The 16,432-nt window shown below is 46.1% G+C and overlaps 1 protein-coding gene across 1 annotated transcript in view; it reads right to left on the reverse strand.

Annotated features, from left to right (window-relative positions):
• PTK2 (protein tyrosine kinase 2) overlaps positions 1-12,740 on the reverse strand; it is a 458,969-nt gene extending 446,229 nt beyond the window's left edge. The window contains exon 1 of the mRNA XM_040355020.1: positions 12,594-12,740. Coding sequence (XP_040210954.1) covers positions 12,594-12,624 — 31 coding nt within the window. The 5' untranslated portion in view covers positions 12,625-12,740. The remainder of the gene's footprint in view (positions 1-12,593) is intronic.
• Positions 12,741-16,432: the final 3,692 nt, after the last annotated feature.

Here is a 16,432-nt window from a genome sequence, read left to right on the forward strand (position 1 = left end):
GGGGGGGAGAATATATACAAAGCAGTACCCTGAAAAATCCCTTGTGGAACTACATTTCCCATGAGGCATTACAAGGATGGCAGTTACAATTACTCCCAGAGGCAGGATGGGACTTGTAGTTCTGCGACAGCTGGAGGGCCCCAGGTTGCCTACCCCTGCTGTACAGCAATTTCTCCCAGTTCCATTGACTCTGCAGATCTGAGCCCCCCCCCCCCCCCCCCCCCTCTCCTGCTGCTTCTTGAATACACCTCACCGGTCATCAGATATGAGAAAGAAAAGCCCTGCCTCTCGGAGATGGTCACCTCCACACTTAGGGGGGCTCGTTCACACTAGAAACTGCATGTGAATCGCACAGGAATGCTGCGATTCCCATGCAGTTCTGTGCAGTGCGATTTAAGCCCATTTGTTTTTTAATGGGCTGAAATCGCACCGCACCAAAAAGTAGAGCGTGGCAACGGAGCGGGACAGTGCGGGTAAACGCAATGCATTTGCGACCGGTATTTGGGGTAATGTTAACTTTTAGCTGACCCCCCATAGCAGATCCCAAGGATGTTGTTCGAATGCAGTGCGGGAGCGTGGCTCTCCCACTCTGCATTCACATGAGAATGGGCCCTTTACACGGTGCAGAACAAGACATGGCAACTCAGAAAAACTAAATCTGCAGGAAATATTGATGACTAGTCAGTCCTACGCCCTCTGCTTGACTTTTCTGGTATCTGTCATACCTGGAAATATATTGGCTGTAAAGATTCTTGGGGAGGCATAGATTTTCAGCACAAAAGGCTCTACAAACAAATGCCAGCCCATGTAAAGTATTAAACCAATAATTCCAGGTATGGGAGTGTAATAAATTATATATAGAGATATATATATATATATATATATAGATATATATATATATATATATATATATATATATATATATATATATATATATATATATATATATATATATATATAGATATAGATATAGATATAGATAGAATAGATAGAATAGATAGAATAGATAGAGAGATAGAGAGATAGAGAGATAGATAGATATACATACACACATATACATATACACACACACACAGTACAGACCAAAAGTTTGGACACACCTTCTCATTCAAAGAATTTTCTTTATTCTCATGACTATGAAAATTGTAGATTCACACTGAAGGCATGAAAACTATGAAGTAACAAATGTGGAATTATACATAACAAAAAAGTGTGAAACAACTGAAAATATATTTCATATTCTAGGTTCTTCAAAGTAGCCACCTTTTGCTTTGATTACTGCTTGGCACACTCTTGGCATTCTCTTGATGAGCTTCAAGAGGAAGTCACCTGGCACAGCACCCCATCACTCTCCTTCTTGGTCAAATAGCCCTTACACAGCCTGGAGGTGTGTTTGGGGTCATTGTCCTGATGAAAAATAAATGATGGTCCAACTAAACGCAAACCGGATGGAATAGCATGCCGCTGCAAGATGCTGTGGTAGCCATGCTGGTTCATTATGCCTTCAATTTTGAAGAAATCCCCAACAGTGTCACCAGCAAAGCACCCCCACACCATCACACCTCCTCCTCCATGCTTCACAGTGGGAACCAGGCATGTAGAGTCCATCCGTTCACCTTTTCTGCGTCGCACAAAGACACGGGGGTTGGAAGCAAAGATCTCAAGTTTGGACTCATCAGACCAAAGCACAGATTTCCACTGGTCTAATGTCCATCCCTTGTGTTCTTTATCCCAAACAAGTCTCTTCTGCTTGTTGCCTTTCTTTAGCAGTGGTTTCCTAGCAGATATTCTACCATGAAGGCCTGATTCACACAGTCTCCTCTTACCAGTTCTAGAGATGTGTCTGCTGCAAAAGGCGGAAGAACCTAGAATATGAAATCTATTTTCAGTTGTGTCACACTTTTTTGTTATGTATAATTCCACATGTGTTACTTCATAGTTTTCATGCCTTCAGTGTGAATCTACAATTTTCATAGTCATGAAAATAAAGAAAACTCTTTGAATGAGAAGGTGTGTCCAAACTTTTCGTCTGTACTGTGTGTATATATACACACACACACACACACATATATACATATATATATACATATATATACATACATACATACATACATACATACATATACCCCCAACTTGGATCATGCCCCAGTATGCTTTTTTTTTTTTCGCTTTACATAACGTAGTATAGGTATTTCTTCCCCCGGCTTCCGGGTAGTGAATCCCGCGGGAGTGGGCGTTCCTATTCGAGACTAAGTGATTGACGTATGACAAAACCTTGGGCCCCCCCCGGGGCGCATAATGCGCGTCACCAGTTTACGAAAGAAGCCAAACTGCGAGTCCGCGCTATACGGCGCCTGCGCACCAACGTTCAGCATTTTTCGGAAACTGGGGACGCACCTTTTGCGCCGGGGTGAAGCTTTTGTCGTACGTCAATCACTTAGTCTCGAATAGGAACGCCCAGTCCCGCGGGATTCACTACCTAGAAGCCGGGGGAAAAACTACCTATACTACGGTATGTAAACCGAAAAAAAAAAAAAAACCACACAGCATACTGTACATGTCGGCAGTATGCTGGATTGAATGTTATAAATGGTATATACTTGTTTTTAGGGTGAACCTCCACTTTAAGCCTCAACGTTTTTCACCTTAAAAAGGAGTTGTAAAGGCAGAAGGTTTTATTATCTTAATGCATTCTATGCATCAAAGTGGTTGTGAACTCACTCTGACATTTTTTACCTACAGGTAAGCCTAGATTAAAGGGGTTGTAAAAAGGTAAAAAAAAAAAAATAAATCCTAAATATCTTCCTTTACCTTAGTGCAGTCCTCCTTCACTTACCTCATCCTTCCATTTTGCTTTTAAATGTCCTTATTTCTTCTGAGAAATCCTCACTTCCTGTTCTTCTGTCTGTATCTACACACCGTAATGCGAGGCTTTCTCCCTGGTGTGGAGTGTCGTGCTCGCCCCCTCCCTTGGACTACAGGAGAGTCAGGACGTTCTCTACGTTGCAGATAAAGGAGCTGTGTGTTAGTGGGCGTCTTGACTCTCCTGTAGTCTAAGGGAGGGGGCGAGCACGACACTCCACACCTGAGAGAAAGCCTTGCATTACTGTGTGGAGTTACAGACAGAAGAACAGGAAGTGAGGATTTCTCAGAAGAAATAAGGACATTTAAAAGCAAAATGGAAGGATGAGGTAAGTGAAGGAGGACGGCACTAAGGTAAAGGAAGATATTTAGGAAAAAAAAAATTGTACCTTTACAACCCCTTTAAGGCTTACCTGTAGGTGTTTGCAATATCTCCTAAAGCTACACGGTTTAGGAGATATTTGCCAAAAGGAATACACTGTTGTCTACGGTGCATGCGCGCCGTAGACATCGGTGCAGGCGCACCGAGAATGCAAGTTTTCTCAAGGGCCAATGCCGGCTTTGCGCACGGAGTGACGTCTTCGCTGCTCTGGCCAATCACAGCGCTGGAGCGGCGATACCCGGTAGCAACCTGTCTGAGGCCTGAGGGGGAGACTAGGACGGCTTCGATCTAAGTTAAGTAATTCATAATGAGCTAGTATGCTAGTCATACTAGCTCATTATGCCTAGTTTTTTTTTTTTTTTTGGGGGATTTACAACCACTTTAAGATAAAAAACTTTTTGCGTGTAGCAGCCTCCTCAGCACCCCCCTAATCATTGACTGAGCTCCATCTCTCTCCAGTGATATCCACGAATGTCTCTAAGCTGTCCAGGACACTCCTCCTGATTGGTTGAGAACACAGCAGCGGCGCCATTGGCTCCTGCTGCTGTCCAAGTCAAAATCAGCCAATTAGGGGAGAGAAGGGGCTGGGCCAAGTCAGGGCTCAGTGTCTGAATGGACACACAGCTGTGACTCTGCTCCAGTTCCCCCATAGGAAGCTGCTGAGTGAGGGGGCAGTCAGAAGGGAGGGGCCAGGAGCAACAAAGTGGTACCCGAGAAGAAGAAGATACAGGCTGCTCTGTGCAAAACCAACTGCACAGAGGAGAGAAGTACAATATAAAATAAATACAGTAAAAAATAAAGGTAAATAAAAAAAAACAAGGTGCATTGAAGTGAAAAACCTTCGGGGCCGAGTTCCCCCCCCCCCCTCCCTTTTTTTACCCAAGCCCGATTCGATCCTGCAACTTGCACGATCCAGCCCGTGTCTCGCTCCTCATTGGACAGATTGATAACAGCAGGAGCCATTGTCTCCCACTTCTGCAAATCAAACCCAGCCACACAGGAGCATGAGGGGGCTCAGCCGAGTCCCGCTATCTGCGTCAATGGATGCAGGAGCAAGAGTCAGGAGCGTGCCTGCATGGGTGCCCCCAGGGAAAGCGGCTTTCGTGGGGGCACCTGATGAAGGGACCTGGAGCACCAGCAGGGGACCCCAGAAGTAGAGGTTAGGGCAGGCAAGGAAGGGCAAACTCGGCCCTCCAACCGTTTTGAAACTACAAGTCCCATGAGACATTGCAAGACCCCGACAATCACAGGCATGACTCCTAGAGGCAGAGGCATGATGGGATTTGCAGTTTCACCACAGCTGGAGTGCCGAGATTGCCCACCCCTGGGTTAGGGGCTGCTCTGTTTTATTTTTTTATTAAAATAGCGCACAAGGGTTGATAACCCCCGTTAAGGGAGTAAGGAAACCACAATCTACTGTACTGCAGAAAAAAAGTGAGAGAAAGTTTCTGGGGTAACAATAGAAAAAATGTTGGAACCAAAAGATTATTATAAGACATTGCGACAAGATCTTTCAGATAACAATAAAATGAAGTACAGAAAAAAAAAAGCACAGTAGCTGCTCCTAATCACAGAGGAGAGCGGCAGGCAAAGGGTGGAGACAGAAGTCTGTTATGACATTGGCGTCACTCGCGCAGCCGTTACACAGCATTTGTCGCCATCCAGAAAGGATTAGAAGAATGAGAGTGACATCCAGATGACACTGCAGAGGAGAGGAAATCTTTAGAAAGTCATAGGAAATCTTTAGCGTGCAGTGCGGGTATGTTTCCTGATCACAGGACTCAAGTAGGTCATGACATATCCTAATGGGGCTCTCATGGGCATCTGACGCAGCAATCAATGTACAAGCATCTTATGCTGAGGAACATAAAGGACACGCTGGCTTTAGAATAAACTCAGATAATGTATAAAGTGCACATCAAGCACAAGAGCCTCACTTCTGTCTGAGGAGTCTCAGTGACTGAGGTAACACAGACTGCAGACAATTCATTAACCACTTAAGGACCGCCTCCTGCACATATACGTCGGCAGAATGCCACGGCTGGGCACAAGCATGTACATCCTCTTAAGTGCCCAGCCGTGGGTCGCGGGCGCGCGCCCCGGTCCGAAGCTCCCTGGCAGCGAGACCCGATTGCCGCTGGAGTCCCACGATCGGTCCCCGGAGCTGAAGAACGGGGAGAGGTGTGTGTAAACACAGCTTCCCCGTTCTTCACTGTGGCGCTGTCATTGATCGTGTGTTCCCTGATATAGGGAAACACGATCAATGACGTCACACGTCCAGCCCCGCCCCCCTAACTCCACACAGTAATGCAAGGCTTTCTTCCTGGTGTGGAGTGTCGTGCTCGCCCCCTCCCTTGGACTACAAGAGAGTCAGGACGCTCTCTACGTTGCAGATAAAGGAGCTGTGTGTTTGTGGGCGTCCTGACTCTCTGTAGTCCAAGGGAGGGGCGAGCACGACACTCCACACCAGGGAGAAAGCCTCGCATTACTGTGTGGAATTACAGACAGAAGAACAGGAAGTGAGGATTTCTCAGAAGAAATAAGGACATAAACCACTTAAGGACCCCTTCACGCCGATATACTTTGGCACAATCATTTACCTCTACGTGTCTCTTTAAGCCCAGCCGTGGGGGCGCACGCGATCCGGTCCATGGCTCCAAGACCGTGCACGTGGGACCCGCGTACGCGATCGCCGCCGGTGTCCCGCGATCGGTCAGCGGAGCTGAAGAACGGGGAGAGGTGTGTGTAAACACACCTTCCCCGTTCTTAACAGTGGCAATGTCATTGATCATCTGCTCCCTGATCTAGGGAAAGACGATCAATGACATCACACGTCCAGCCCCGCCTCCCTACAGTTAGAAACACATGAGGTCACACTTAACCCCTTCAGCGCCCCCTAGTGGTTAACTCCAAAACTGACAATTGTCTAAAAAATGTGTCAAAATTGTCCGATGTGTCCGTCATAATGTCGCGATCACGAAAAGAATCGCTGATCGCCGCCATTAGTAGTAAAAAACATTTTTTTTAATAAAAATGCAATAAAACTATCCCCTATTTTGTAAACCGCTATAAATTTTGCGCAAACCAATCGATAAACGCTTATTACGATTTTTTTTTTACAAAAAATATGTAGAAGAATACGTATCGGCCTAAACTGAGGAAAAAAAATGTTTTTTTTATATGTTTTTGGGGGGATATTTTATTATAGCAAAAAGTTAAAAAATAGCTTTTTTTTCAAAATTGTCGCTTTATTTTTGTTTATAGCGCAAAAAATAAAAACCGCAGAGGTGATCAAATACCACCAAAAGAAAGCTCTATTTTTGGAAAAAAAAAAGACGCCAATTTTGTTTGGGAGCCACGTCGCACGACCGCGCAATTGTCAGTTAAAGCGACGCAGTGCCGAATCGCAAAAACTGGCCAGGTCCTTTACCTGCATTTTGGTCCGGGTCTTAAGTGGTTAAAAAGAAAAACTATAATGTGTTTTTATTCATTACAAGGTTAGATTTATGTTGATTGATCATTGATCAGAAAGTAACCTTGGATACAGCCGTGTCTTCTGCAATAAAAAACAAAAAACAAAACTTACCTGCCAATGTGTTATACATTCTTGGCATGCCTCTGGGTCGGGATGAACTCTCATGCCAATGCTCAAGAGATTCGTCATTCAGGCCCAGCCAATCAATATGGCCAAACACACCAACCCTAGAAAAAAAGACTGGGTGAAGATGGAAGATATCGGCGTTGGCAAGGGAGTGAGAGAATGCAAGTTCTGCTTTAAAAGTAGACATAACCCCCAATCACGAAATTCTCTTAGAAGCTTTAAAACACATTAAAGATCAATCGTTAGAATTGTGTTACATTCCTTCTCATTACTGGACAAAACACACGTAGGCCTTTGTCCCGTGCTTTCTAAGGCTCCTTTCACACGGGGCGGATCAGTAATGATCCGCCCTGCGAACCTCCGCTTGCTCAGCGGGGATCGCTCCGTTGATCTCCGCTGAGCCGGCGGATGACAGGGCGGTCCACACACACTGTGCAGGGACCGCCCTGTCTTTTCTCCGCTCTCACCTATGGGGGGGATGGGATGAACACGGACCGTCTGTCCGTGTTCACCCGATCGACGGATGGAAAAGTAGGTTTTTCCTCCGTCACACTTTGGCGGATCGGAGCGGGTTGGATGTCAGCGGGAATGTCACCGCTGACATCCGCGGCTCCATAGAGAAGCACGGAGCGCCCGTTCAGGTCCACCTAAAAAAAACTGTCAGGCCGACCTGAACGGGCCGCCCGTGTGAAAGAGCCCTAACACTAGTTATGTGGACCAACCTGCCTGCCTCCTTTCCTCCTGTAGCTGATCTGACAACAGCTATGAAGGAGACGGATGATTCTTAAGTGAGGATTGACTTGTCCTGACTGAATTTCCCACAGACAAGCAATGGCAAGAAGAATGCAGAGGCTGGGATGGGTGATCTGTCTATCAAAGTGCCCAGACAAGGGGGTGGGGCTGTATATGGCGGCTCTTGGCGGGGAACACAGCTATTGAATTGAAAGCTGTTATGTTCCTTGCGCTTTGAACAACCAGGCGGCGGCGGCTCCTCTCCTCGCTCGCCCCCCCTGCTTCCAGGCAGCCCACACTCACCAGCCCTCAAAATTTACTCGCAAGATGCAAGCGGGCGAGTGTAAATTTTGAGGACTGATATAATGTACAATGTGTGCGTTTCTGTAATATAATTGCGGGAAAGAGAGCTCCGTCGGGTTGCAGAAGTTCAGAGCGGCGCTAGAACGAAGGTATTTGGCACAATTGTATTACAGAAACACACATATTGTACATTATATAATACTGTGATATAGTGGATTATTGGATTTTACAAGCATTTTATCTCGGTTCACGCTGGAGAGTTCTGTCAGGCAGGGAGAGAGAAGACAACACATTACATAGTAAGACCTACCCCGAAAATAAGCCCTACTGCGTCTTTTGTTGCCAAAATATAAGACCCCAGGGCTTATTTTCGGAGAAACACGCTTCCCACTTCCGTTCCAAAAATGTAAAATTCTTCTCCCTTCCGTAGTCTTCTGGGACACTGGCAGGTCCCAGAAGACTGTGTGCACCATTTATGATGCGCAGCGCGTCTCACGTGTGCGCAGCGGGCAACCGGCTGTGAAGCCGCAAGCTGTCACAGCTGGGCGGCCATAGTGAAAAAGCCGGTGTATTGTCACAGTTTGCTGCCTATCCTAGAATGCTCCGGAAGTCACGTAGCGGCCAACTGCGCATGCGCGATGTGTTCCAAACGCATGCGCGATGCGTTCCCATGGATTCCCGACAGTACACACCAGTGAAACCTCGGTCGATATACAGGCTCTTTCCTCAACATCCCCGTGGATTGGAGGATGTTAAAAAAAGAGCCAGGAGGCCGAGTGAGCGGAGCGAGCCGTCCGAGTGAAGCGAGGACGTGAGGCCGACTGGACACTTTCCTCTAAATCCATGCCGCCCTGAATGCCAGGTTCGCTGGTGTGTACTGTCGTGAATCCATTGGAACGCATCGCGCATGCGCAGTTTGCAGCCACGTGACTTCCGGAACATTCTAGGATAGGCAGCAAACTGACACTACACCGGCGCCAGGGACCGAAGACAGCGGGGTAAGACCGAGTGGGGTGACCACACCACTGGATCATGGAACAGGTCAGTGTTTAAAGAAAAAAAGAAAAGCCAATCAGTTTTTGTCGCTACTGAATTTTTTTTCACAGGTAGCTGGAACTCCCAAAAGGACACAGATGGCAAAAAAAAAAACGGACCGATACAAAAAAAAAAAAAAAAAAAAAAAAAAGAAGGTTGTCCTCAGTTCTACATTACTATTATTATACAAGAATAGGAGCCGACTGGGAGAAGACGGGTCAATCATCCTCTTAAGCTTTGAACAATGCCGTCAGCCTAATAAAGTGAACATACGGCAACGGATGGCACAAGGATGATCTCATCAACGTCCTACTGCTGCTTCACTGCCCAATCACGGGCCGGCGTGGCTTCTGAATGAAGCTGTATTGCTGAAGACAAACCTGTTCAGAAGAAAATAATGACGACTGCCACCGTTAGGCTCATTGTGAAAATCAAACTGACTGGATGTTATTCTTCCCCCACTGGCTTCAGTCACTGACCCAGGAAAAGCCAGAGAGAGAAAAGTCACAAGTTCTTGTATGCATACATCAGATTTACTTCAAAAAGGGAGATCTGTCAGTTTTGACCAGACCCTCTCCAAAGGGTCTGGTCACACCGGAATATTAGAGGGACCAGAGTTAGGTTTTATTCCACTCTACCTGCAAAACGGTGCTTCTCCCCCCCCAATCCAGCAGTGGACTGTTCCTGATGTCCGCATGAACAGAGCAGGTCTATGGGTGTGATGTCGTCAGGAACAGTCCACCGCACAAGACCGCTGAACCGCAGGGACCAGTCTTACGTGGAGAGGATCGGGTACCGCATTTCTCCCGAAAATAAGCCCAGGTCTTATATACATTTTTGCAACCAAAAACACACTAGGGCTTATTTTCGGGGTAGGGCTTGCGATTTAACCCCCAGTGTGCACAGCGTAAAAGTGCTTGCAAACCGCCAGAATCCTCGCCACCACAGCAGAATACAATGCAAAGGGTATGTGTCTCTGCACTCTGACCATATCACATACCTTCCCACAGTGCCGCTCGGCGCTTCCTTGACCCGCCAGACTGTTCTTCCATGGCACAAGCACTGCAGAGGGAGGGAGGTCCCCCCTGTCCCCCCCCCCCCAAGATCCCCTGATGACAGCTGGCAGAAGAGGAGGGCACCAGGAATCAGCTGAGCACGGCTCTGCACATCCGTGACCTGCCTGCGCTCTCTTGCCCGCTCCGAGATTTGCAGAGGGAGGGTGGTCCGAGATTCCCCGATGACAGCTGGCAAAAGAGGAGGGCCGTGGGGATCATCTAAACGCGACTCGGCACTTCCGTGACTTGCCCGAGTTCTTCTACCCGCTCTGAGCCTTGCAGAGAGGGGGCTGAATTCCCCCGCTGACAGCTGGGGCAAGGGGAGAATTTCAGCAGCATTAGAGAGGGCTCCAGCAGCCCACAACCAGTCTAAACTAGGGCTTATTTTCGGGTAGGGCTTATTTTGCAGCCCTCCTTGAAAAAAAAAATGGGTGTAGGTCTTACTTTCGGGGAAAAAGTAGGTATATCTCCAGTCTCCAATAAACAATGAGCAGTTGACCCATGCAGTGCGGGCATAGTCCCACTGCATGGGAAAACACTTTTTTTTGGGCGATTTAATATTTGGACAAAAACCTTACACTATCAGCACAAAATCAATAAATTAAAACTTCCAGCACTTAAGCACCACAAATATCCTAAGGTTCCAGCATCCTCAAATATACCTCTATTAAAAAGAAGAAAAAAAAACCTTGACGTCATGACTGGGCTGCTCACCATTCTCCTTGCTGGAGAGTAAACTCTTCCTGAGGACCTGCAGTGGAAGGATCTCCCTGCTGCTGCTTCATCCATTCTGCAGATCTGTGCTCCCCCTACCACTTCACTTGCGGCTAAAGCAGAAGGAACTCAACCCCTCCTCTATGATATTTGGAATATTGTTTATTTTTATTTTTTTTGGGGGGGAGCAGGTACCTAGTTTTAGTAGATACGGTACACATCTGCTCGCCTAGGCAATCTGAGCAGAAGTTCACCTCACCCTCTGCCTGCCCGCAACCTTCTGGGACATGTTGCAGATCCCAGGAGGCTGCTGGACCATTCACAAGGTACCATGCAGCTTGCACATGTGCAGCAGGAAGCAGACTGAAGTTGCAAGGCGTCACAGTCAGCTTCCCACAGTTAACATGCCGGTACTGGGGACCTAAAAAAAACTGCGAAGAACCGGCTCGGATGAGAATGGTGCTGGATGCCTAGACAGGTGAGTGTGTTTACAGTTTTTGTAGCTACTGACTCTTAACATTTTTAGGAACCTGGCTGAAGCTCCTCTTTAAGGAGCATTGGTGTTAACCTAATTAAACCCCTTTGCCTATATCAGGATGGCTGCCTCCACAAAGAGAAATACAGTGCAGAACAAGGCAAGGTGTTTCAGTAAAGGCCGGGCAAAATATCAATATGCATAAATTCTATAGACTAGTGGTCGCTGGATGTGGCCCTTTGCTTGTCTTTATCTGGCCCTTGGAGCACTATGCCTCCCCGCTGACGCCAACGGTGGGGCACCAAGCCTCCCCCGACGCCAACGGTGGGGCACCAAGCCTCCCCCGACGCCAATGGTGGGGTCCCAAGCCTCCCCACTGACACAAACCATACAGCACTATTCCTCCCACTGACAATAGGGAACTATTCCTCCCATTGAAACTTACGATGGGGCACAATTCCTCCCCCTACTGACCACAAGCACAATGTCATTTTTGTATGCCTACTGACCTGTTTCCCCCCCCCAACAACAATCAAGCAAATTCTACTCCCACTGGTCAAAGTCTGCCTCCCCCCCCCCCCCCCCCTAAAATCTGAAGGACAATAAACTGGCCTTTTGTTTTTAAAGTTTGAAGTCCCCTGCTATAGACCTTTCTGGCGATTAGTCCTTTACCTTCAACTTGCCTTTTTTTTTTTTACACACATTACAAGTCTTCTTTAACACGGCAGATACCTCAAATAAATAAATTGTTTGGAAAAAAAAAAAAAAACACACAAACACAGTATTTTTAGCAAAAAGATCTTTGGAAACTGACTGAAGTCTTTGGATTAGATCTTCCCCCCCCCCCTCCCATAGGTTTCAGCTGAATGGATAATTTTTGTATATGTATATTTTCCCTTCACACTTCCGATAATCCATCACACACAATATACATCGACATTTCCAATACATGAAAGCATTCATCCATATCTGTCAGAGCCTTGTGTATTTTGCATTCAAATAACTCAACAGAAAAACAAAAAAAAAAGTTATTTTTGAAGTGTTTACAGAACAAAAATTGTTTGAACAAAATTCTGTATGACCGAGGAAAATCGCTCACGAGTCTGGCGTGCACCATCTTTTGTCTATATGGGTGGCCTTTGTAGGTGTAGAACAGATAAAAGGAGGGCATAACACTGATTACATGGTTAAGTGATGGCATAGCTGGCAATATGCCATAAAAAAATATATAAAAGAAAAGAAAAAAGAAACGCAGTGCTGCCCTTTAAAAAGCAGAAAATTCTCTTAAAAATTTCAGACGACAACACGCCTGCATCTACAGCGGTTCTGAGATCAGCAGTAAATGAAACAGAAAGCTCCCTATACAGAAGAACGGATGAAATGAGAATAAAAAGCAGATGGAAAGAAAAAAGTTAAGACAATTAAAAGACATACCGGTACCGTTCATCGGTTCGGTGTCAAGCATCTGCCAGCAGCCTGTGCGCTCTCAGCATTTCCTTCGAGGACTTTCGGCGTCCGTTTCCTTTTGTGCTTCCCCCTGTTCTGGCAGCTGTCTCTGGGAGAGGGGGATTGGCAGTGCAGGAAGCGGAGTGCGAGGAGGAGCGAGCGAACGAGCGCGCACGGGGCTGCTAAACACTCGGGAGCAGGAAGCCAATGCAACATGATATCGCAGGAACCCGAGAATTACAGCGTGCAAGCGAGAGGTGCTGGAGACACGCAGGACCTTCAGACAAAAAAAATAAAAAACACACGTGCCAATAGCAGTCAGCATAAGAAAAGCGCAGACAGTCACAGCACGTAAAAAGCGCATACTTGCCTTTTAACCCCTTTTATGACTAAGGGTACTTTATGTCTTTGTGACTAGAGTCTGAATGCTATAAAATGATTTTTTCTTCCCCCGCCTGTATAGCTACAGAGTTCTCACACACTGCACAGCAATCCAGCTCTTGCTCTTAAAGGGTAACTCCACTTCGTGGGAAAAAAATCTTTGCAAATAAAAAAAATAAAGCGTATATAAAAAAATAAAAATAAATTGCGACACAAGTCCTATTGTAATTAAATTTTTTTTTATTTTTTTTTTTTAAATAACAAGGACCTTTCCTTTTTGATAGTGGTGCACCGAAAATTCCAGAGCCGAAAACGGAAAATTCAGGATGCACTTGGCCGAAAACCAAAACCGTTTTACTTTATTTAATATTTAAAGTGGCTGGCGTCTTTGCAACGAAGTCGGGGGGGGGGGGGGGGGGCGCTTTTTTTTGCATTGAAGTAAGGGGGCGCTTTTTTTGCATTGAAGTCAGGGGGGGGGAGGGGGGCGCGTTTTTTTGCATTGAAGTCGGGGGGCGCGTTTCTTGCATTGAAGTCGGGGAGGCATGCGTTTTTTGCACTGAAGTCAGGGAGGCATGCGTTTTTTGCACTGAAGTCAGGGAGGCATGCGTTTTTTGCACTGAAGTCAGGGAGGCATGCGTTTTTTGCACTGAAGTCAGGGAGGCATGCGTTTTTTGCACTGAAGTCAGGGAGGCATGCGTTTTTTGCACTGAAGTCAGGGAGGCATGCGTTTTTTGCACTGAAGTCAGGGAGGCATGCGTTTTTTTGCACTGAAGTCAGGGAGGGGGGGCGCGTTTTTTGCATTGAAGTCAGGGAGGCATGCATTTTTTGCATTGAAGTCAGAGGGATGCGTTTTTTGCACCGAGGTTAATGGGACACAGCATGCCATTATCGGCACCTTTTTTCCTTTATCGGAAAAACGCCAATAACCCTATTTTCGCCCGCGGATATATCAGTGCATCCCTACTTTTCAATTAGCCGCACTGTAATTTTCAGTAAAGTGCAAAGCAATATGACTACCTGAAGGTGTTCAGTGCACCATCTGTGTACAGAACGCCCCCCGCAGATGTCATTTCCTGCTTGTGCGATTGGCTGGCTGATTTTCTCTAAAGTCTGCACCAAGATCCAAATAAGATTTTGCCATCCCCTGCAATAAACTGTTTTTGGTGAGATACGCTCAAAAAGGGAAATCGCGTCTAAAAGGGATGCAGATCCTGCCACTTTTCGCATTAGAGCCCTGCAGGTGCAGCAGCCGATTACCAACTCACATACAGAATTACTGCACATGGGACACAGACAAAAGCCATTTCGTCAGAACAAAGAAAGGTGGGAATCTGCGACAAAGTTTGTCAAAAATCACCCATAGAGGAGGGTTTGTTGTTGAGAAAAAAAAAAGGGGGGGGGGTGTTTTTCTCAACAAAAGTGGAGTTACTCTTTACCACTTAAGGACCGCCTCCTGCGCATTTACGTCGCCAGAATGGCACGGCTGGGCACAAGCACGTACATGTACGTCCTCTTTAAGTGCCCAGCCGTGGGTCGCGGGCGGCGTGCTCCCGCGACCCGGTCCGAAACTCCGTGACCACAGGACCCGATCGCCGCTGGAGTCCCACGATCGGTCCCCGGAGCGGAAGAACGAGGAGAGGCATGTGTGTAAACACAGCTTCCCAGTTCTTCACTGAGGCGCCGTCATCGATCGTGTGTTTCCTTTTATAGGGAAACACAATCGATGACGTCACACCTACAGCCACGCCCCCTACAGTTAGAAACACAGATGAGGTCACACTTAACCCCTACAGCGCCCCCTAGTGGTTAACTCCCAAACTGCAATTGTCATTGTCACAGTAATCCGTGCATTTTTTGCTGTGAAAATGACAATAGTCCCAAAAATGTGTCAAAATTGTCCGAAGTGTCCGTCATAATGTCGCAGTCACGAAAAAAAAAAAAAAAAGCTGATCGCCGCCATTAGTAGTAAAAATTATATATATATATATATATATATATATATATATATATATATATATATATATATATATATATATATATATATATATATTGCAATCAAACTATCCCCTATTTTGTAAACATTATACATTTTGAGCAAACCAATTGATAAAACGCGTATTGCATTTTTTTCAAAATTGTCGCTCTATTTTTGTTTATAGCGCAAAAAATAAGAAAGCTCTATTTGTGGGAAAAAAAGGACGCCAATTTTGTTTGGGAGCCACGTCGCACGACCGTGCAATTGTCACTTAAAGTGATGCAGTGCCGAATCGCAAAGAGGGGCAAGGTCCTTTACCTGCAAAATGGTCCGGGTCTTAAGTGGTTAAAAGCAAAATGGAAGGATGAGGTAAGTGAAGGAGGACTGCACTAAAGTAAAGGAAGCTATTTAGGGAAAACTTTTTTTATCAACATTTTTTATTTGTAAACAGGGACAAGGCCGCACAGGCCGACAGGTTACAATGATACACACAGTACACGTAATAGATTAGGTACACAACAAAAAAAAAAGTAACAACTGTGTAAATTTATAGCAAGCTGTCCGGATCGCGCAACCGGTACCCACATTTTCTCTATATTTCAAAAAAGACCCCCTAAATGGGGGTGTGTACTATTCCAGAGGAAAGAAAGAAAAAGAAAGAAAGAAAGAAAAGAAAAGAAAAGAAAAAGAAAAAGAAGGAAGGAAGGAAAGAAAAGAAAGGAAAGAAAAGAAAGAAAAGAAGGAACGAAGGAAAGAAAAGAAAGAAAGAAAAAGTCAAGGATAGCAGAGGGGGGAATGGGGGGGGCTTCGGGGGTTAAACCCCCTGTACGCAGACTCCCCGGGGGGGTTCCCTCACTTTGTGGTCCCACTCACCGTTATGGGGCGTGCGGGCACATGCTGAGAAGTATACATTCACACATCAGCCGCGGGCTCCCTCAGTGCTTGGCCCTCAGCCGAGTATATGAAGATATTCCACAGTTGCCAGGTATTAGTGAATTTTTCCTGTCTGTTTTGCGGAAAACATTTTTTTTTTTTTTACCTTTAGACCCGGTTCACACTGGGGCGACTCGTCAGGCGACGCAGCCGCCTAAGAAGTCGCGTCCCATTCTAGTGAATAGAACCGTTCTAATAGGAGCGACACACTTAGCTCCGACTTAGAAAAAGGTTCTTGTACGACTTTGGGGGCGACTCGGGGCGACCTGCATTGACTTCTATACAGAAGTCATTTTGCAAGTCGCCTTAGATGTCGTCTTCAGGACGCCTGGCCGAGTCGCCCCCGAAGTCGTGCCGCCCCTGTGTGAACCGGCTCTTACAACCCCTTTAACCAATAATAACAAACAAGCCTCGAATCAAATAAACCACAGCAAGTAATAGCATTTCAATAGCTAAAAATAAAAACGTAAGAATTTAAAATGGTTACTTCACCCAAAATTCACCACATTGAATTAAAAAAGAGCTAGAGAGTCAGAAA

This window comes from Rana temporaria, chromosome 5, assembly GCF_905171775.1.
Source record: "Rana temporaria chromosome 5, aRanTem1.1, whole genome shotgun sequence".
Lineage (NCBI taxonomy): Eukaryota > Metazoa > Chordata > Amphibia > Anura > Ranidae > Rana > Rana temporaria.